General features: G+C 41.1%; 1 protein-coding gene across 3 annotated transcripts in view; it reads right to left on the bottom strand.

The window, feature by feature from the left end:
• Positions 1–1,313: 1,313 nt before the first annotated feature.
• The window catches only part of SETBP1 (SET binding protein 1), a 270,942-nt gene continuing 248,507 nt past the window's right edge, over positions 1,314–23,748 (bottom strand). For all 3 annotated transcript variants that reach the window (XM_058043294.1, XM_058043295.1, XM_058043296.1), the window contains 2 exons: positions 12,111–12,278; positions 1,314–6,977 (listed from right to left, as the gene is read on the bottom strand). In XM_058043294.1, coding sequence (XP_057899277.1) covers positions 6,421–6,977; positions 12,111–12,278 — 725 coding nt within the window. In that variant the 3' untranslated portion in view covers positions 1,314–6,420. The remainder of the gene's footprint in view (positions 6,978–12,110; positions 12,279–23,748) is intronic.

Raw genomic sequence — 23,748 nt, 5'->3', positions numbered from 1 at the left:
ACATCCCCAGCATTGTTTCCCAATGCCTCACTACCCCATGGCTGTGAGGTGGCACCACCAAAGCATAGCAGAGTCGCGCTGATGGGAGGTAAACCTCAAGAAAGAGCTGGCAGGAGGAGAGAACTGTGCTGAGATACTGCTGCAGCAAACACATATCTTGACAGTTCACAGATGCTTCCTAAGGGGCTTTACCACAGGCTTTTTACTAAAATGTGGTTAGAGTTGGAGACCAGTAGCTTATACATCACAGATTCTGATAAAAAAACTGAGCAAAAATGTCAGCACGTTTGGAAGCTGTCAAAAGCTGGGGCTATGCGTGTCTCATACAGAGAAAGAGAGAGAAAAGAGAAAGAAAATAAACCCCATCACATCTGAGATCTTTGGAGCAGATCTACTACAGTAACATGAAGCAACAGCTGTCAAAACAGCAGCCAGAGGGGCTGTCTTTGCAGTTGGATGAGTTGGTTCCACCAAGGCAGTCCACCCCACAAAGCTCCAGAAGGGAGGAATGAGAGAGGATGCTAACTTATCTACCCTGCCTGGGCATCACTGACTTCTCCAGGAGGTGAGATTTAATTCCCACGGGGTTGCTGAGCTGCTGGTGAAGGTGCTGAGCTCTCTCTGAGGAGGAGAAAGATGAAACCTTGGCATTGCCGTGGATGGAGCTCGTGGATGCTGAGGCTGACAGCCTGCGATGGCAGCAAGGCCGCTCTCAGCAGCGACTTGGAAAGGAAACTTAAACCCCCGCGCCGAGCTGTGTCCTGTGCCATTGCCACAGCGTGGGGCCGCGCTGAACGGAAAATACCCCTTGGCCCGCAGCCCTTCCTCTCCTCTCTGCTGCTCAGGGAGGAGAGAGCTGGCTCTCATCACCCCCCTGTCAACAGCCCAGCCCTGGGACTGCCTGCCCTGCAGGGATCTGGAGAGGGATGCTCCATCTGGAGTGGAAATCCCACCTGGGTGGCAAGTTCTGCTCCACTGGTGCCCGAGGACACAACTGGGACCAGAGATGTTTCTGTCCTTTCAGTGATAGGCACAGCACTGAGGCCCCCGTGGGGCCCGCGGCACAGTCCATTTTTAACTTTTAAGGATATTCTGGGAGAAATTAAAAAAAAAAAAAAAAAAAGAAAGAAAGCAAGAAAGAAAGAAAGAAGGAAAGAAAGAAAATAAAAAAGAACAGAACCAAAGCATGTTTTTATCCATTACCATAAAGAGGGCTTGTGAATGCATGGTATTAGTATCCCAAAAGCTATTAAACTCCCTAGTGATGGGAAACAGATGGAAAATAAGACAAAAGAATTCACAACTCATGTTAGACTGAATTGAATTCCTTTAATTTCACACAATGAATAACATATGAATAGGATTAACTTTTTTTTTTCTTTTTTTTTTTTAGTTAAGTGCTCTATACTGTGCTAACCTGATTTGGTAGCGAAAAGACTGAGCTTTGTTTTAGAAAAAAATGTTTAAAAACCAACATCTAAGATCATGAAGGAGCATGACATTAAAGCATGCCAGATGTATCTAAGCCTCAAAGAACATCAAGTCCATATCCATTTTTAAATGTACAAAAATGCTTCATGAATAAAAACTGTTACAAAAAGAACATTTCAAACAATGTACAAGTTTTTTTCTTGCCTCTATATTCAATAAAATACAAATACATTTTTTTGCTCTAAAATATGTTTACATACAATCAAAGTAGAACATGCAAATTACACTTTAAAAAAGGCTTTTAAAAACCACTTATGAATACAAACTAAAAATTAGCCAGCACGACTTATAGAACAATCTTGTGCCCCATTCGTTTGATTTTTTAATTTTTTGAAATACAGTATATACATATTTAACACTTCATGTGCATTTATTATTTAAGAAATAGCTTAAAAAATAAAGAAAAAGAAAAGTAAAACAAACCAACATGGGATTGAACTGCTTCCCCATGTTGTCCAATTGGCAGCTCTTTTCATGTTTTTATATTTTTTTCTTTTTCTTTTTTTTTCTATGTAGTGTTTTATGCAAACTAGGCAGGCATCTTAAGGAGATCTCCAATATGTGTTCTTTGTTGAAATGTGCTTCTAATTATCTCAGAACTGCTGCACCCCAGTTTTTGGATGATATGGAAAGAAGAGGCATTACAAGGGCAAGATGTTTATTTTTTCAATTCAGAAAACCATCCTGGTTTTGTTTCTTGGATTCTTTTTTCCTTTTATAAAAAAATTTTGGTGTTTTTTTTTTTGTTTCCCTTTTCCCTGTATTCTTTTACTTGTTCTTCAAAGTCTTCAGGATGCTCATTAGATGTGCTTACGTGCAGTCCTGAATCAGGGCCTGTGAAAATAAGAGTTAGGGAAATCCTTGTGTTTGGAACAATGATTTATGTTTATTTGGTGCTTTATTGTAGTGCTCTGAAGTCCTTGTGATGAACTGGCACCCCATTGCACCAGATGCTACCCAAGTAGTCACAATTAGAATATTCTATGTTCCACAACATTTCTGCCAAATGGGCCATGCTGTAGGATACTTGGGTAGCTGATGACTATTTTCACCTCTTTTAAATTTATTTTTTTCCATTTCTTTTTTACAGTTATCCAAAAACATGCAAGGTGCTTCACAGAAAATTTAATATTGAAGGGCTCAAGAAACTGGCAGCATGAAGGTCTTGGAGACACAAGTGGTAATGTTTTTTTTTTTTGTTTTTTTTTTTTTTTTTCCTCTCTCCCTGAATATTTATCCCCATTTCTGGTTTTACACTGGATTGAGGAATAAAAGACCCACAGAGTGGATGCAAACCCGTGGCCTTATTTCATATGGCTCACAGCCACGTGATACTGTTTTGTGTTTTTATTGAAGCATGCTCAGATGTGTGCTAATCTGTGACACAGTGGAGGTGTTTGAAAGGTTTTTTTGGTCTTAGTAAGCAAAAGGGCTTTCACCCCAGTATTATACAGTATTTGGAAATGTGTGGAGAGAATCCAGAGAGTTCCTCAGTAAATCTTCCTTGTGGTAAGGGAAAAAAAAAACCTCAAAAAGCTCATTACTGTAATATTGTTGGGTAATAAACGGCAGGAGTGGGATTTTAGCCTTAAGCCCTAAAACTAAATCCTTTATGATCTGCATGTAGTACATCGCCTTAAAATATTATTCTGTCAGCAACTTTCTTATCATCTTTATAGACTATGCAACATGCAGAACACAAACTCTGAGTGCCATCTAACAATATTTTCAGTCTGCTGTTTATGACACTAACAAGCCACTCTCCCTGTCAGCCCAGGACCAGCTGCATGAGGGTGTTGTGTGGACAAACATCCAAAGCTGAACCACAGCACCACGCTCCACCAGCACCTTCTTGCCATGAAAACACAAACCTTGATCTTCTGGGTAGAGCCCATCCCATGCTGAGAGCTTTTAGCTACCAAGTCCTGAGCTTAGTTTCTCTAGGACAAATAGGACCCCTTCATGGTTTTGCTCAACGAAGGGTCTGTGGGGTTGTTCCCTCCATGTGGATGCTCTCCTTAAACACTGTGCCTCTAGCAGCCTTTTGGATAGCACTTTTTGGAAGGATAAGAGCATTCTTTTCCCAAATCTCAGGAGCTTGAGAAGCAGCAGCCACTCCATTATCCTTCCCTGGGGCAGTTTTATCCCAGTGTGTCCAGACAGGTCCAGCCCAAATCCAGCCCTTGGGGGCACTCTGACCCTCTGGAAGCCACGATGGCCATTGGATGGCAGAATTTGTTGCCTTCAGACCTACTTTTCCCTCGCTACACACTGAAATGTCCTTCAACGTTAGGAAGGACATCGCTGGAGATAAAACTAAGGATAAGTTTTTTGGCTTAATTTCAGCTACCTGGAATACTAAACTTACGATTTTTTTCTGTCATTGTAAGTGACTGTCACCTACTTTCAAGCCCAAAGGAGATTGGGAATAAAAGATTTATAAGTTAACTAAACCTCAATCCAATGTTTTATAAGGAAGAAGAGAGGAGTTCAATGAGGTTTAGGGTTTTTTTCTGCAGGCCTACAACTTCAGTCAATAACACTGTGCTAATTCAAGAGAGCTGAAAAGCAAAATTGGTTTTAACAGAACGAGCAACCAGCCAATTTATTTCTAAGCTGCATTAATTGGAAAACAAAAAGCACAAATAGGTATGATGAATGATGCAAAACAAATTGGAAACAAAATTCTGCGATCCCTCTTATCAGTTTTAAGGAGTTAGGACCTCAAAATTTGTTCCAGTCTTAAAAAAATAAAAAATAATACATCCCCTCTTCCAGCTCCCCGACGCAATCCTATCCCCATATGCGTTCAGTTTTAATAAGCTAAGGTGCTATCACAGAAGAAAAATCAGTCTCTAAAAAACAACGAGTTGTATGTTTACAGTGTTCCTCTAACACCATAGTCTTGATATGATTTTTGTAAATAAATAACAGAATAGAAACACAATATTTTTTTGTGGGGACTTTTCGTTGAGTTTGTTGTTTTGTTTTTTTGGTGGGGTTTTCTTGTAGTTCTTCTTTTTTTTGCTTTTTTTTTTTTTAGTGTCGTGCTATATGAAGCTTCCTTGGCAATAAACCAATTCAAGATTTCTTGAAAAAGGGAATAGAATTTGGCTTGTCAACCATTAAGAAATTCCAATCCCCCCTCCCTTGGTGGAATCTTCCCTCCCTGTTCCCATTTTAATATCCATCTTGCCATGCTAGGTGTTGAGTGCACCGCAGGATTTAAAAAGAAAGGAAATATAGTTGAAAGTACCTATTTCAAATTTCAACAATTTACTTTCTTTTTTAAAAGCATTGACACTGCAATGGAACAGTTTTTTGTTCAGTCTTTGTTTTAGTGAAACATTTTAATTGGGCTGTGGATATGGAGCTTGGGTATTTTACCCAAGTTTTATCAATGGCTAACGGACAACTCGAATGAGAAATGTACAATTTGAACTGACCATTTAAAGAGACGATTTGTCACACACAGTTTGCATCCATGCAGACTGAGAGCTTTATAATTACATTATGTACAAAAAAAAAATTATTTTTTAGTTTATTAAGGCAACCACAACTTGGAGAACATGTCCAAAGTGGCATTAATACAATTGCAGTGGTGATACCCTTTGAACATTTTTATTTCTATTTTCAGATAAGAACACTTATTCCTTTTCTTTTTTTTTTTTTTTTCAGAAATAATTGCCAAGAAAGGATCTATTATCCATAGGGTTTGTTCTATATTTTTTTAAAACAATCTACTTTATCTATTTTCTTTAAAAGATAATATCAAGGCATTGCTACCCAAAGCAAATTATTAATATTCTGGTTTTCCCGTTAATTTCACTGGGAATTGCAGATGGCAAAAACTTGGTAGATTTGGGTTCTGGTTTTTATTCTATTTTTTTTTTTTTGTGTCCTATTTTTTTTCCTTTTATCTTTTTTATATTATTTTTTTGGTGATTTTTTTCCATGTTTACTATAACTATTCCCCAGAAGTGTCTTGCTGTTCTCTACTCATATGTACCGAGCATCAAAACAACTTGGCTGATGGATGACCCCTTTTTCACATGCCATTGCCAAGTTGCTTCATATAAACGTGTTATTGTAACCGAATATCCGTGTATACCTTATTTTAAATGCTGTGATATTCCATCGTTTCTTGGGATAGCACTCGGAATTAGTGTGCACGCGTGTAAGGCTCTAATTTTCTATTGCCTATATTGCAGCTAGTTGTAACTAGGCAAGTAAATGAGAAAGAAATATATAGTTCTAGCAGGAGCCAGGCATTTTGGCTTATGCTGTCCCAAAGCCTGGTAGGTATATAAAACTGGAAAAAAAAAATCAAATAGGTTATAACCAATATCACAGTTGAGAAAATTACATTAATTTTTGTTGGGTTTTTTCTTCTTTGTTTCTTTCTTTGTTTCTTTCTTTGTTTCTTTGTTTCTTTTTTTTTTCCTTTTTTTTTTTTTTGCTTTTTTACAGTGATTTATACTATGGTAAAGTTACTCTTAGTTCCACCTGGCCCACCAAACAGAATCAGAGTCGAGCATGCACCCTTAGTGACAATGTTCCGCTATCTGCGAGGATGACTTCCAGCCTCTGGGTACGGTATGAGAACAGCAATGCTGAGATTCAGATTAGTTTTGGAAACTCGGCAGAGTTCATGCTTTTTCCAACTTTGACACACATCCTCCTCCCCTGTATCCCCCACTTTTCCCGCACCTTTCCCCCCTCTTTCCTTGGGGGGGTGGCTTGGGTCAAAGCGATGAAGAGGAAAGATGCGCGCCCCAGCTGGCACAGCTCTCTGCAATGAGTTCTGGCTGCTGAAGGGACAGGTCAGTCTGGTGCTGCCAAAGGGGTGAGGCCGACTGTGCACCTCCTGTCCCCCAGTCCTGGCGTGCTCCACTGTGGGCACCCAACATCTCACGAGGTGCACTGGCCTTAGGGAAGGCCTTCGCTTTCGCTCCCTCTGCCCTTACGGTGCCGCTTCACTTTCACGTCCTCCTCTTCCTCCTGCGGGGACTTGTTTTTCCTTTTTCCGACCCGGGGCGCCCGGGGCAGAGGGAGAGGGAGTGGAGGGGGTGGAGGAGGCAGAGGAGGCGGCAGCGGTGGCGTCTCTCGAGCCATGTGTATGACAGCCTCGATGGTGGCCATGATTGTATCTTGAGTGGCTGCTTGCTCCAACATTAACGGGTTGAGTGTGGGTCTCTGACCTCTTTTGCTCGGAAGGTCAACGCATTTTTCCAGAACGGGCATTTGGTCTCTGGAGTCTTCGTCAAAGGAAAGGGGTTGCTTCCGAGGACGCCCCCTCCTCTTCTTCACGAAGTTATTGCCTGTCTTTGATTGTCTCTGCAGCCGCTTGGCTTTCAGGATCTTGTTCACATGGTCCAGGTTCTTCTTTGTGGACAGGATCTTGGTGTAGTTGCACATCTTGCGCACCTCGCACTGGATTGCTTCGATTTCACGGCGCTTGAACCTTTTCTTCAGCGGTGAGCTGGCTGTTGGGAGACAAGGAGAGAAACAGGGGTGGGTCAAACAACAGGAACTGGAAATTCTTCTTTTTTTTCCTAGCATCAGGAAGAGTAGATGGAAATACAACTTTCACACAAGTAGTCTTCAGAGATTGCCTGTTCCCTCTTCTAAAGTAACAAAGCTTTTGCTACAGCAATGTTTTAGCATGACTTTGCTTCATTCTCATTTTTCAACCTTTAATTGGAGAGAAGGAAGCTTAGCATAGCTGTTATATTGGTCCAACTTAACTATTAAACCTTCTGTACCCCACAGATATAATCCTGATGTCTTGAATTCAGCCTTTAATTCTTGTCATGAATGCCAGTTAGTATGAAAAGTGTTTGTTGCTGAAACTAGTGGGCAGAGACAAGATGTGTGGGTCACTTCATCTGTGGCAAATTCATTACCCCTGCCTGGGTTTCTGTACTATCATCTCTTCAGAAACTAGCTGAACCTACTCAGTCATATAATTGACTTTAATGCCCCCAAAGTAAGCTTACTCCTGGTTCAGATCACTTACTTTAGATCTGAACCAAGTCCAAAGTAGTTAAGTTTCTTGCCAAGGTCACGTTGTGAGTCATTGTCAGAGCTGGGAAGAGTACCCAGAATTTCTTGGCTCCTTGTCCTTTGCTTAGGACACGAGACCTTGCTTGTTTTGCCTAAATTGTCTCATTGTCCTTTCCTGAACATGGCATCTGTTCAGAGCTCAGGATTTGCACACGGATTACAAGTAACTACCCCTTTGTGAGGGAAGCAGAATGTATTAATTCTGCTATTGCAATAACTGGTGCTCCCTTTCACTCCTAACATACCCGTTCTGTGCTGCTGGGAAAGAAATGATGGAACTCAGAATTTCCTTTTTGGTAAAGAATAAAACATCCTACTACATTAACCTCAGCCCACATCTACTTGCAAACTTAATTTACACCTGACTGTCAAGCAGTCATTTGGGTTTGAAATCCCTGAAGTTTCCCAAGCAGGCAAGATTTTGAGAAAGGTTCATTTGGGGGTTATCTCTGCCTTCATGGCTAACGGGCTAATCTTCCAGCAGTAGTTTAAATAAAGTTGCTATTGTAGCATTTTCTGCAGATAACCAGGAGCTGTCAAGTTGTAGAATCTCCTCTTGCTCTCTATGGGCTGTGACAGATTCAGCATATAAACCTCATTCACTGGCCTCCCCTCTTGGAGAACATAAATTATTGGCTCTTATACCACCATGTTGCTTGGATTCAGCGAAGAGCTTGCATAAACAAACCCAAGTTACAATGTAAGAAGCAAGAGTGAGTCATAAACAAAACATAGACATATGCTCTCTTATAAATAAAGACCTGGGATGGCCAACTTCCCAAAGTCTGGTTTTCATTAATTACAAAACAAAATACATTTTCCATATGTACCCCACTCCCCACACCAAAAAGAAAAATAAAACCCATTTGCAGTTTGTGGTTCACAAAGGACAAAAGAAAAGAGGAATGCAGTCATTTTGGTACCAAAGGAAAAGAGAAAGGAAATGAAATATCCAAGTTGCTCAGGAGAAGCTAATTAGTTGCACAAAATTCCTCCCAAGTAGGTCACCCCTAAAAAACTGTGGATTCAAGATCCCTAAAGGCAAGTGGCAGCAAGCTATTTCCCAGAAATTTGATCAAAAAAGGTTAAGTCCCTGTCACAGAAAATGATTATTCTCATCTGTTCTCACTGGTGATTGACATAAGGAGCCCCAATAACTTCAGCCTTAAGCATTAAAATCCTTTGAGTCCCACCCATATCCTGAGAGTAGCTTCAGGTCAGAAGATCTAAAAAATCAAAATCAACATTTGGCATACTCCTCAAGTTCACTGTCCACCTTTTGCCTTTTATTTCTATAGTCAGGGCACATTTTCAAATCCTATATTTTTTTTTAAATTACAATATCGAGGTGCTTTTTTTTTTTCCTGAAAGTAAAGCTGAAATTTTTCAGTTGGTGATTGACAACGGAAAATTTATCAGAAATGCAGGAAAGCTTGCAAGGTATCACGATGATACCAGGAGATTTGGCTTTACTCTCAATTTTCATTGGAAAGAAAGCAAGCCAAGGAACTGGGGAAAAAAAGATTGAAATAAAGCATTAGCCAAGTCCCTGCAAAGATGTTATGTGTTTACTGAGATTTATCTGCTGCCAGCTGTTTCTGCAGATTGGTGTTACCACTTGAGCGTGGTCAGTGGAGACCTGGTCTGTACAGCTGGCAGAGGATGACCTCAGCTTCTAAACCCTAAAATGGGAACACCGTGCAGTTCAAGATGACCTTGCACATTGTTTTGATGTCCTGATGCTGGGTAAGAACACAGAGCTCCTGTCCATCCTGAAACCCTCTCAGGCACTCAAGAGGTCACTCAGGCTGAGAGTCCTGAGTGGAGCCTGACTCTGAATAGACACGGCCCCAGTGGAGCAAAGGCTGGCACCTGCCTTCTGCCAAACTGCCCAATTCCCCAAAATTAACTGACATGCAGGCAATTGTGGGTAGGCGTCTGCTCCTGCATGTAAATGGATGGCTGAACACCACTTTCAGTGCATTTCTTCATGTTTAGATACTTTCTTTGCCCTTATAAAACTTTGCAAACTTACAAGTCTGTTCATTTTTGTGCTGAAACACATTTTCACATTTTGGAAAAAAAACCCCCTATGTGCTGTTCTGTGCTGGCTTACTGCACTAATTTTTCCTTTGTAAATGCTTTGGGGTGTTTATGGCTTTCTCAGGGAGCTTGTTAGAAGCTACTAATCATTCTTTTTCTTTCTTCCTAGCAACCCTCTGAACTTGCAGGCTCTAAAAATCATCTGAGTTGTTACACAGTCTGCCAGTAGCCAGAATGCATGTACTGGGTAAGTACCTGTGCTTTCAGGTCAGGCTTTTAAAATGAGATATTAGGAAACCCAACATAATTTTGATTATTGAATGTCAGGGACATCTGATTCTACATTTGGTGTAGGAAGACTATGCAGAAAGAGTCTGATGGGCCTGCAGGGGGAAGCTTTGATGAGGTGTGCCTATGATGAAATACCAGGGAGATCTGCCAAAGTAAACTAGCATTGAAGTGAGAGCCATTAGGTGTTATCAACTCATCTGGAAGCTCTTGGTGAGCAACCTTTGATATAAAATATTTTCCTATATTGCCATGTGACATACTGCTCGGCTGAAAGCCAAAGCCATGCATTAATCTTTTCCATTTTATCCAGACAGACCCTGCCCAACCCTGGACCCAGGCTGGTCTGTGTTGGTCTTAGTTTTTTGGATTTTTTTCTGGTCTGCCTCCACAAAGGCAAAATCCAGCTTAAAATGAAGGGAAAATACAAATGCATGATGCAGCACAAGCTTTTATATTTTTCTCACTCTCCAAACAACCCCAGCTAGCTGCCCCAAAACGAGCAAGAACCAATGTTAGCCTTAAACCACAGCTTCACACATTCCAAACAGGGCGCACGGAGGCCTGGTGCTTCTGCCCTCCCCAGGGTCCACAGGGGCAGTGAGGCTCCGTCTCACAGATCAGGAATGGCTGCAGGCCATGCTGGGGAGCCATGCAGGAATGAAATGATGCTGGAAACAGCTTCTGAAGCAAAGAGAGCCACTCCTTACAAAAATACATATTTCCAAGGGGAGCTAGAGGAGGCTGAAAGACCCACTCCAGCAGTGATGGTGAACAAGGAGGTGAGCCCAGGCAGATCAGACCCTTTGGATGTTCTTCATTATCCCCATAAGTTTATTCTGGATGGCCCTGTTATGTCTGAAGCCCTAAAATCCTTCTTGCTGCCTGTTATTCTCCATCCCTTCAGAGGTGCCTGAGGCCATTTGCAAGAACATGGCACAGAGGAGGCTGCTCAAAGCTGGGGTCAATTTCTTGGCTTGCATTGAATGGAGGAATTTTCAAAGAGCTTCCTATTAATTACAGGAAACCCATAGCACTGTCCTGTTTTCCCATTAACGCAGTTTCTTTCAGTTTTCAGCTAAATTATTTCAACATCTGGGCTACAGATAAACCAACAATTTAATTAGACTTCTGAAAATGGAAAGAATGAACTATGCAGTCAAGCATACACTTTCATCTTGTAACGGATCATAAAATATTTGTGTGCTTTCCTTCTCTGCTGCTTTAAAAATCTGTCCTTGGTTTATATATAGGAAAGTACTAAAGACTAAATAGACAATCCTGATTTTTTTAATATAAAAATTTATCTTTACAGAGGCTAATTTGCAGTATGAAACCCTTGTTTTCAGAATTTATTCAAGAAGTGCGAGGGAAATAAAAATAAGCGCGTTGAAAAAGCACTTTCAGGTGAATGATTAAATATGCAATAATTCTGTAAGTCAGTGATACAAATATGTTTCTTTTGAATGTGGCATCAAAAGTTTGACTAGACTTGGGCCTATGGAAAATAGGAAAATAAAACTCCTAATGCATGTAGGTTAATGAACTGTGGACTCCCCAGTCACTGGAAATTAATAAAAAATGGAAGATTAAGCTCTCTATCCATGCCCAAGGAAAGGCATGATGATGCCTGAATGACTTGGCTCAATTTCCAAGGGTATAAAGATATCACCTTTCTGATCTGATTCAAAATAGAAGCACAAAATATAAGTTGATAGAAAAGCATGCTATTCTGACTTATTTATTCTGGTATTTTAAATCACTGCTCATTGCCCTAGACAATTTTGCATTTGCAAGACAGAATATTATGCTAAAATCACTGAAGTATGCAGTAAGAAATCTCATCTGCTCCTCAGCTATTCACTGTGTATTCGGTTTGTTCATGCTACAGGGTGGGAGCATTTAAAAGAAATGAAGAATGGGGCTGAGGAAGGAACCCAGGAGTCTTGCTTCAGAGTGTCCTGCTAGACCCTACAGGCTGGTGCTACTTGCATCCTCATTATTGCACAAGTGCTGGTGTGTGAATAAAATAGATTTGATGTGCCAAGATCTACAATCACGGTAAGAAAGCATTGGAGATGTTACAGCCTGATTATCACATTAGATATTCATATTTGCAGCTACTTTTCCAATCAGGAAGAGAATTGGGTGAACATATGGTACAGCTCCAGAAGGAGGAAGATGGGGAAGAAACAGAGGGGCTGGAGTGAAAACAGCATTACCTGCTTCAGATGTTGCTGATGATGAAGGTAGGAGAGATAATACTGGACTTGGCATTGCAACACTGTCAACAGCTGCTGGTTTCCTTCTGGTCATCGCATTACAGGCAGAACTTTCCATTTTACCATGAAGTGAAGTCTGGTCTGCTTTTAAGTGGGGACCTGCAATTCCTGGGGAAACAAAATTTGGATAAGTGTTAGTACTGTAACATGTCTGGGGATATATCTGAAAAAAAAGAGAAGTCAGTTGCTGTCCTTGCTGCATTGATATATTTCCATTTTTCCTTGTGGATGTATCTGTAATACAGTCTTGATACCAACAAAGATCATAACTGTCATCAGTTTTTGATAATTTTGCTGGAGGATGTACCATCACTGGTCTCTATAAACAATGGTGAACCAACAAAACATTTTACTTTTAGTACATTAGTGCGTTAGTACTTTTTCTTCTGAAAAACCACGTACACTCTGATACATGGATAAAGACAGATATCCTTCATAACTCTGTTTACTGGGAATGCCTATGTATCATTTCCTGTGCAGCTCATTCTCCACACATAGTTACATGCTTCTCTGCTATAAACACCCGACTTAGTGGGTGTTTCATCTGAGCAAGGAGCAGGCATCAGGAACAACCTCAATATGCAATTCCCATCCGGAGCACGTTACATTTATTTTTCAGGAATTCCCTTCCTAATTAAATTTGCCTTGCAGCTCATCAGAAGGGAAGTGAGTTAAGGAAAGAAAGAGTTGTTTGTCATATATCTTTCTACCTACAGTTTACAATGCGGAATAAATGAGTGGTAAAATAATGCCAAAGAAGTTAAATATTCCAGAAAAATAAAAGTTGTGCACTATGGCTGGCAAATTCCTCCACTAACAGTATTCCTCAAACTCTTGTGTAATTTTTAACCATTTTGTTTGCTTGTAAATATGTGAAATTTAAACTCCTGGCATGGAAATTTGAAAACTTCTCCAAGTCTCTGTGATGTTGGGCTTCAACGTGATTAGGGCAGATATTAATTTGTCAGAGATAATCCTTCATAAATTCCTTCTTTTTTCAGATCTCAACCTGCACATGAGGCCCAGATAAAATGCACCAGATTTTGGCAAATAAATTATACAATGATTCAAAAAACCACAAAGCAGCTGAGGTTGAAAACTTCTCTTGAGACCACCTTGCCCACGTCACCCTGCTCAAACAGGGTCATCCAGAGAAGGCTGCCCTGGACCACATCTGGCCAAATGAGAATATCTTCAAGGAGGGAGAGTCCACAACTTCTCCCTACAAACTGTTCATCCCCTCAGTAAATCTACACTGTTCAGGAACAACTTGTGTTAATGTTTCAGCTTGTGCCCAATTACTCTTGTCCTGTCACTGGGCAGCATTGAGAATAATCTGGCTCCATCCTCTCTAATCTTTCCCATCAAATATTTGGATGTGTGGAAAAATCCCCCTTAGCCTTCTGTTCTCCAGGCAGAACATCCCATCCTTCTGAATCTTTCCTCATAAGACAGATAATATCCCAGATTCTTCATAATCTCTGTGGCCTCTGACTGGACTCTCTTCCATATGTCCATATTCCTCTGGGATATCAGCCTGCTCTGGGTTCTGAAATTCTCCAGATTTGTGGAGGGTGTTCTCTACCCTACCACCCTGCTCATTAATTGACATATTAAAAGTTTTTAGTTCCCATATCATGGGGTGCATCTCTACTGTCTGGTCTCTAAGTGGATTTTGTGCTACCCATCACAGCCTTCTGAGACCAGCCAGTTTTCAGTCCATAACAGAGCACATTTATTCTGCCTGTGTTTCATCATTTTGTCTGTAAGAAGCTGATGGAACTCAGTGGCAGCACTCTTGCTAAAGTCAAGATAAAACCCATCAGACTGGTGAGGCATGATTTCCACTTCGCAGATCTGTGATAACTACTCCTGGTCATCTTTTCCTCCTTCATATGTTTGGAAATGCTCTTCACAATTGTTTACTCCATCAAATTCTAGAGATTGAGATGAGACTGAACAGCCTTGTTCCTTCCTTGCTTTTTCTTCTTGACCTCATTGGACTGATATTTCTTCTCTTCTAGTCCTCAAAAACCTCTCCTGATCACCACAATCTTTCAAAAACAACCTAGAGTAGTCTCACAGTGATGCCAGCCAGATCCCTCAGCACCTTTGGGTACATCCTGCCAAATCCCATGGATTTATGCATGCCCAGTTCATTTAACTGTTCCGTAATCAGATATTCCTCCAAGAGCAGGTTTTCTTTCCACAGCAGCATTACAGGCCTGGGATTCTCAAAGGCCAGTCCTACCAGTGGAGATCAAGGCAAAGAGGACAATCAGTCTCCTGCTGATCTTTTTCAGCCAGGGTCCCTGTTTAATTCAGCAAGGGGCCCATATTTTCCATAGGCTATATTTGGCTGCTTTATGTAACTGTCAAAACATTTCTTGTTGATCTTCTGCCCTATATTCAACTCCAAGTGGGCTTTGCCTTCCTAAGCCCATCCCTGCATGCCTGAACATTGTAGATCTCATTCCCTGGCTCACTTGCTTCCATGACTCTTTTGCTTCCTTTTTGTACCTGGAATTACTCAGGAGCTTCTTGGTCAGTCATGAGACTCTCCTGACATCCTTGCTGAGTTTGATTTGCCACCCTGGTCTGGTTTTGCATGTCTCCACAATGTTCCTGATCCAATATTCCTGATTCCTTGTTCCCTGGGAGTGGAATCCAACCCCCATCTGATCCTTGTCCTGCCAGGGAGTTGCAGAGAGTGAGAAGGTCCCTCCTGAGCCTCTTTTACTCCAGGCTGAGTTCTCCCAGCCCTCTCAGCTGCTCCAGACCCTTTTCCCTTTTGTATCTCTTCCCTCTGCTCAGCTTCTCCATACACAAACCAAAAATTCCTTATATTTGCTATTTGGAGCTCCTATGAACAGTCCCTATGAACCTGGGTTTCTGGCACGTAAAAGGAGAAATATCAGCAGACCTGTGAGTTGTCTCAGAAGCTGTGGAAGAGATCCCTATCAGATTCAGGCACAGAAATGCTACAGTGAGAGGAGTCCAAAAGACAGGGGTACAAATGGGCCAGTTTGGGAGAGGAGTCCTGATGAAAACGTGCACTGATATCAGCTGCTGGATTTAAGGGAGGCAAGAAAGGGCAGAAATAGTCACGAGTGAGACAGTGTTACAGGTCACAGCTTGGTGGGGATAAACAGAGCAGTCTCTGCCTATTAGACCACACATCTTTCCAGAGCCTCAAATCTATCATTAAGCATCTCAAATTGTATCCATTAAACTTCAATCTCTCTCTGCTCGGCTTCTCTAGTGCAAATGAGAACAATAATATACCCCTCATCTCAAGAGCAGTCCTGTGAAAATAAAATTATCAACATTCATGAAACATTCATCTATTCATACCGAGGCTTAGAAATGTGGAATAAATGAGACATGATGTCACGCACTGAATAGCAAGAGGAAAATCCAGCTCCCAAATAGCTGTTCATTAGGTGAGCTCTATACATTGAATAAAGCAGTGTCCCATAGAATAAGTGAGATATTTGACTAGGTAATTACCCTTTGGAGCTCTGTGTATGCACACCTGAGGTCTCACCACTACACAGTGCTTGGGTTTGTGCCTTAACAATATTTATTCATGAGTGTAGTGGGCGCACAAGAAATGTGCACATGTGGGTGCATGTATCAATACACACACACATATATGCACGTGCATATGGTACATAATAATGCTAACAACCTCATAAATTCAACATCTGGTCCTAATTAAACTGAAGGGCCTATATAAAGAGCCGTATGAAAACATGCAGCTGTAACCTGTTGACCTCTATTGATAAAAAAAGAAAAAAGTCTGTGAAGCTGTGTTTCAACATATCAAGGGACAATCACTCATTTTTTCAAAGGTAATCCCCCACAAACCACTTATCCTCTCAAATCTCTACCTGCACACAGTGTTTGCATTAGGGACCTTGATTTATGAATCCCCACTCCTTGGATGGAGAGGCCAACTTCCTGTTGCCGTGGTTACTTAGATCTTGGTTCAAGGTTAAACTACTCCCAAATCAAAATCAGTGGCAGGCACAGCATCTAACAGCCAGGTTATTGACTACCCTAGGATGCTTAAAGGTCAAAGACCAAAGTGCTGCTCACTGCCTTTGGGGTGAGTCAATATTTTCAATATTTTTATTCTGTTTCTTCTGAAGAAGTAGTTGCTGCTCAATTACCACCTATCTGGGTTTAGCAAGGTCATACAAATCATTGAGGAGAGTCCTCCCCCCGCAGAAGAGATACAAATGTAATGAATTACTTCAAAGTCTACATGGCCCAATTGCAGCTCATCACCGGTGAATCATGGGCTCAGACATCTGTCTCTTGTTTTAGGGGCTTGGTTTCCTCAGCCTGTGTCCCTCACATCACTGAAAATCTCTATATTGAGGAAGAAGGGTAATTTATGGATCTGGACCAGCCAATAAAGGAGAGTCATCAGTTTTCTTTCCTGGATACCAGAACACAAACAGAGATTCAGAGGCACTGTTGGGAACACACAGAGGTGCAGCAATTTGCTGACAAGGTTTTGATGCATGCTGCAGTAGTGGAATGTCTGTCCTTCAGTGGGAAGACCTGCTGGTGTGGTATCATCATCTCTCATTGCATTTTTTCCTCTCAATTGGGCTGCTCAGAAGGCCTTGGGTAGGAGAAGGCCCTAGTTCAACCCATCTAAGAATCAGGTGAAAATAAGTAATTTCCAGGGATGTAAGAGTTTAAAATTCACAGGCTCATTCATTGAATCAGTATATATTATCCTTTGGCACTGCCTCAGCAAGAGAGAAGATTCTGTGGGGGCTGGAGCACTTTTGCCATGGAGACAGGCTAAGAAGAAATGAGAGTTTTTCAGACTGAAGAAGGCTGTGGGGAGACCATACGGCCCCTTCCAGTACTTGAACGGAACCTCAAAAAAAAATCTGAAGAGTGACATTTTTGTGCACCCAGAGAGTGATAGGAGAGAGGGGAACTGATTTAAATTCCTGCTCACTGCCTTTGGGAGGAGTTTTAAATATTACAAAGAAATACTTCACTGGGAGGGTGGGCAGGCCCTGGCCCAGGGTGCCCAGAGCAGCTGTGGCTGCCCCTGGATCCCTGGCAGTGTCCCAGGTCAGGGTGGATGGGGCTTGGAACAACCTGGGATAGTGGAAGATGTCTCTGACCATTGCAGGGCATTGAGACAAGAGAGTATTTAAAGTCCCTTCCAATCCAAACCATTCCATGATTCTATAATGTAAACTCATGGCCTGATTCAGAACTTATTTATCACCTATCTGTTAATCTTTGTGCATTTCCTCCAAATTAGAACCCTTTTCATCCCATGAGAGACCCATACCTTTACTCCCCTGAGTCCGACTGACAGCACAGACAACACCACATGCACATGCAAGCAAACAATGGGCAGCAAAGTAGGAAGGAAATCAATCATTATGTACATAATGAGAAAGGGCACGGAGAAAGGACCGCCTCAAAAGCAGAGGTGGACATGAAGGATTTAATCAGGAGCCTGAAACAGTGATGGTATGATTATAAAGAAATAATCACCATAATCATGAGTAAAAAGGTGATTCAGGGGAAGCGTGGTTCTAGTTCAGGGCCAACTGGCAGAAAGCTTGTGTAGGAGGGAAGACAATGCTGACTTGAAAATGGCCTTTCCTTAAAGATTTATGGCATTTTTCATTCACTGGCTGAGCAACTTATGAGCTCTAACTGAAATTAATACATTAATTTTAAAGACCTGGTAATTATTGTTATTGTTATTAAGTGCTAACTTTTCAAGCGATGTGGTCCAGCTGCATTGTGCTGGGCTCTGTACAAATGGATTAATTTACTTGCCTTGCTTTACTGTTAAATCATGATCACCCTGCTTATTGCATTCATCTGTTTTCTCTCGTCGTCTATTGCACAGAAAGATTCTTGGACAACGTGCACCTTTTCTCCTTTAATCTGTGCACAGAATCTAGCACAACGTGCACGCAGGCTGGAACTCAAAGTGCCAGTCCAAAAGAGATAATAAATGTTAACTTGCCATTGGAAAATGGAAAAAATCAGCTGATAAAAACTGATCTCAGTGAAGCTTCCGCTAGGGAAGACTTTTCTTCAGAGTTCATTGGGTTGGATTCGTACTCCCCACAGATCTCTGGAAATCCACATCTACACTTAAATTGTTTGTGTGTCTGACCATTGTTATTGGAAAACTCTTACAGATGGTTTTATTTTTTTCCCTCCCAGTGTCTTTGCACAATGAACCTTCGCAATGCAGCTGTACAGGAATGCACGTCTAAACATGCAGTTAGTCAGAGCATTTGCATTTTGATAACTCCTCAGTTTGGAATAAAGAACCAGAAGAAACCTCATATCTTGGTGAATCTTTTCTTAAGGCTGGTTTTAAATAAATCAGTCAAAAGTTTGGCATTGCATCATATTCCAGAAGGGAGAACTGAATTACTATGTGATAAATGTAGTTAAGGAAAGTAATTATTCTTCTTAAAGTAATATTATTACCTTTCTAACTTATGGAAGTAATTTCCCTGGGTTCTATTTGACGTGTATTATCATTTAAAATAACTGTACTTTCAATGTAAAGCACTGCTTTATGACTTTAAGTCCTTTTATCTTCCTCCCTTTTCCACCACCACATTAAAAACTTCAAATTCCACCTTTTCTAAGAGGGATTTTCTATTTTGCAGAATGTGTCCCCCTGAATAAGACCGAGTGCCTGCGGAATAATAATGCAAAAAAATTACTCCCATTGCCAACAGGCAAAAATTTAAGAGATGAAGTCTGCTTTATTTCATTCTTGCTATTTTCCTACTTTTTTTTTTCTTTTAATCAGAATAGCTTTAGAGAAAGAAAGAGGGAGACTGAGAAAGCCATCATTAGATAGATCTTCTGATCTTTATCTCCAGTAGCACAGTCAGAAGAGCTAATACTATGATGATAGCTTTGAAATCTCTTAGGAATTGAATAAAAAGAAGTGATAGTGATGAACTCCCAGCTAATAAACACAGAGTGCTTATTTCTGCAGAATGATCAATTTCCAGATGTCCTGAGGCTTGTCTGATACAGTTGATTTACTCATTCTCCCTCACTTCACTAATAAAGCTCAAGTCCTACATCAGATTAGAGAAGAGCTGGATTTCTTAAAGAGGCAGGAGGAGGGCTGGCATCATGGCATACAAATGCTAGGAGACACACTAATCTCTTCTGCCTCCTTCCATAACCACCAAGCTGTCTTAAACAGCTGCCTTCCTCTGCTGAAATCATACACTTTATCCACTTTGGGTTAGTACAGTAATGCAGACAATTAATTTGTTATCTTGTTAGTGGAAATTTAATGCAATGATCTAAAAGAACTCTTACATATTGTGATAAACTTTAGTGCCTCCAGGGCACTTCTCCTCCATAGGACTCATTTCACATCCCATCCATTATGTAAATGAGATGTGGAAATAGTTTAGTTCCCCTAATGTATTTGTACACTGATGGATTGCACAAAGTCAGCCCTACTGAAACTAATGAGGTTAAATGCATCTTGCCATTCCTTTCTACTTGGGTGAATCTCTGTGCCTGTGCTCGAGAAATGCAGTGTGAGTCTTCCTCTCCACTTCTCCACAAAGATAATTGTGTTTCCTGACAGGGAGCACAGGACAATACCTGAAGCCTGGCAAGGATCTCCTCAGCCTGCAGAGCAGCTGCTGTGGCTCTGTGCAGATCTGGGGAGGTCTCAGGTCCCCTTCCAGTTTGGGGACAGAAGTCCCAGGGCCACGTGGAGCTGCATACAATGACATTCAGTATTTGATGATGTCGCAGACATCTTTAATGGAAAATCCTTTCCTTAAGATTTTTCCTCCTGAGAATCTGAGAGACCTCAGGAACAAAATGTAAACATTGATTATCTGCTGCTGTAAATGCAACAGGTGCATCTGTGACTGGCCCACATTGGTTGTTTTTAATTAATGGCCAATCACAGTCAGCTGGCTCTGACAGAGAGTCGAGCTACAAGCCTTTGTTATCATTCTTTATTATTCTATTCTTAGCTAGCCTTCTGATGAAATCCTTTCTTCTATTCTTTTAGTATAGTTTTAATGTAATATATATCATAAAATAATAAATCAAGCCTTCTGAAACATGGAGTCAGATCCTCGTCTCTTCCCTCACCCAAGAACCCCTGTGAACACTGTCACAAGTGACTGCATAGTTGTCAGCATTGCTAGTAAAAGGATTAAACCCCAAGAGAATAGGGAAAGAAAGCATTTTCTGGTCATCAGGACAAGTCTCAAGACTCCATTGCTCAGCCATAAAACATAAGTAAGGTGTCCTTCCTAATATCTAAGCTTAGCCTGCACTCTGTCAGTGTGAGGCCATTCCACCCTTGTGGATTTTGTGAGGCCATTTAACCCATTTTGTCACTACAAAATCCTTTCCAAAATCCTTCTCCAGCTCTCTTAGGGCCCCTTCAGGCAGTGGAAGGGCCTCTACGGTATCCCTAATCCTTCTCTTCTCCAGGTGAGCACCCCCAGCTCTCCTAGCCTGCCTCCAGTACAGGAAGAATCACAGACCTCCTTCCTCCTCCTCATATTGCCAGGGTGAGTCAGGAGACTGAGGAAGAATGGACAGGCAGCCCCCATCACTGGAGATGAAGGCTGTGTGTCTGGAAGCTCAGTCTTTAGTGAATTTGGTGAATCCCATGATGAACACTTGATGGGGCTTGTGGGAGCAGTTCACAGTCCAGGGCAGCACAGGACAGTTGCACAAGGTGACTGTAAAAGTGCTCCTGCCCTGTCCCCTGCAGCCCCACTGTGTGCCCTTCCCCAGCCCTTCAAACAGAGTAGGACTGGGATTCTAAAATATCATGGAAAAAGCCATCAAATTTTTTCTTTTCTTTTTTTTTTTTTTTTTTTTTTTTAATGCCAGGAAGTTATGAACACGTGAAATTAGGATTTTTAGTGGAATTTGGATCAAAGTAGAAGAACACAGTAGTTATGTGTGGGTGACAGCAATAAATAAATTTAATGAAAAGAAAACCCGAGGGGTCAAAAGACTAATTCAGAGTCAAAGGCTCTGAGTTCCCAGGCCTTGTGAAGAGAGTTTTAAGGTAAAGGACTCAGAATCAAAAGATTTCCTGCTCAGAGGCTGAAAATAGAACAAAAAATTGCAATTTACAGTTGTCGGAGACTGACAGAATCAAGAGGGGCAGACAGAGGCTGACAGGGTTGGAGAAATTAAATTTGCTATTAAATCTCAGCAAATGAATCATTTAATACACAGTGATGAAGAACTAAAGTCTCTTACAGAGGAGATAGGAAAAAAAATTAAAATCTGTGAATAAGGTGAAATGAAAAAGCATTGTTTGAGGGAGGATGCTTAGGTGGAAAAGTGAGACAAAGGGCTCTTTTAAAAAAAAAAAAAACATGAAAAGCCATTAGGTGCACCGAGGGGAAGAAATGAAAAGATCTCCAGGTAGGAGCAAGGAGCTACCTAGAATAAGCAGTCATTCCAAGATGAGCTGTCACAGTGGATGAGGATTTGCTCACTGGGGAGAAAGAAAACAGAAGACAGGATTTCTTTCTCAAGAACGCAGCTGAGGAAAGACAGATGGGGAAATTTCAGTCCGTAAGTAATGAGAAAAGTCAAGGGTGGTATTTTGAGTTGTTGTTTTTCTAAACAACAGGGATGATCATTTTTAAATGTGGCAGATAGAGCTGATATCCCCTAGGCGAGCAGGGTTGGGAGCAGTTTGTATTTATCACAGATTAAATGGGACACTGGCAGCTCTGGTGGGAGAGTGCTGGCATGAGGCAGAGCTGCAAGAGTCAAGTTGCCAGCGGGGGGAGGACAAATGATGCACAAGGGTTGGGCTGGTGTAATGATGGGAGTCATTTTTCAGGCACATCCATGGTACAAAAGCTGATGAAAACTAAGAGAAGTTATCAGAATAATTAGCAAAAATCTTCCTGGATGAGTTCAGCTGAGACCTTCACTGAGGAAGCACAGTGTTCCTCCAGAAACAGCTTGTTTCTCTCTGTGCATGCATTAGAAAAGGAAAATATATGTTTGCTGCATGAATTCAGCTGATATATTTATCTTGCTAGCATAAATGTTACATTTGCACCACACCAACTTCAGCAGTAGTGATATCTGTATTAGAGAAGCAAACTGTGTCAGGGATGTTGCTTCAACCCCAAAATGCATCTGGTTACCAAAAAGGAGCAGAAGAGAACCCGGGGAGCTCCTCCACTCAGTTCAGTGACATCTGAGCTGATCCCCCAAGGGATCCACACCTTTCCACTCCCTGCAGCTGCAGGGGAAGGCGGCTGGGAAAGCACAAAGGTACCTGGGGACAGGTGGGGTGAGGATGGGCAGAAAGTCACAGGGCTGACAAAAGCATCCAAAGCTGATGATTTCTAAGTTGGCATTTTCCCTGCTGGGCAGGGCAGCAGAGCAACTTCATTTTTCTTCTTTATCTGTAGTAAGCTGTGCCACAGTTCATACAATCAGAAATACCATAGTATGACATGCATTTGAAGTGAAATCTCAGCACTTAATGGGAGTCTCCATAGACTCCCTGTAAGCTCCACTGTAAATGAGGAGTTTTTATTTTTAGAAGGCCTCATGTTGGCTTTGTTTTAAAATATGAGTCCATTCATCCCACTTTAATGCTGATTTATCATAAAGTGAGCGTTTTTTTTATCAGCAACAGAGATGAAAAATAATACACACTGAAAGTGCATCTATTGTTCTTCTTCTCTTTTCTTCTCTATTTCAGATCAATAGATAAGGGGTGTTTTCTCACCTTCATGAGGACAACTACAGTAACTGACTTTATTATGAAAACTGAAATCTGTTTAAACAGATGTATAGGTAAGCTTATGAGTACTATTGACAATTAACTTTACCAACAAATAAGTTAAACGGCATTTGAAAACTACTAAAATATGCGAAAATTATCAAATACATTACAATGTTTTGCTTTATTTAAATAATTCAATGTTCCTATGAATGGAAAAAAGACAACCAGATAGGAAAATCAGAACTTTCCTTGAGGTTCATAATTTTGCTTTTATCCAGTTGAAAAACCCAGTGACACACTATTGTTCTGATATAAACCTTAGTGTAAAATATTCAGTTTTACATTCTTTTAAGAGGAAAATTCTGAAGGAAATACTTTACCCAGAGTGTTTTTCATTAAAATTCTTGCTGGAGACTGCTTCCTATGGCAGTGGAAGAAGGATGGCAGAGAGACCACATATAATAAGGTCAGAGAGTTCCTCTGTGGAGCAGACACACAAGGAGGGATGTGACTGATGGAGAAAAGGTTAAAGAGGTGAAGAGTGCAGAGTGGAATGAAATAGGGAAAATAGATGGAAATAGGAGACAAAGAATAGATTGGAAAGAAGTTGGAGGAGGGAAATCACTTATTACAGACATGTGTGAAGAGCAGATTGACAAGAACCAGAAGAAAGAGCATACATGGAAAAGTCTAAATGCTCTTAACCACTGACATTTGGAGCTATGCTATCAACTTTAAGGTTGCACATCTATGCTTGACTCACTCTAAATTTGCACAGAGCTTTTCTTCATG

Source organism: Melospiza georgiana, chromosome Z (assembly GCF_028018845.1).
Source record: "Melospiza georgiana isolate bMelGeo1 chromosome Z, bMelGeo1.pri, whole genome shotgun sequence".
NCBI lineage: Eukaryota > Metazoa > Chordata > Aves > Passeriformes > Passerellidae > Melospiza > Melospiza georgiana.
Note: the sequence above shows the minus strand (reverse complement) of the source record. Positions and strands in the feature narration are given on the sequence as shown.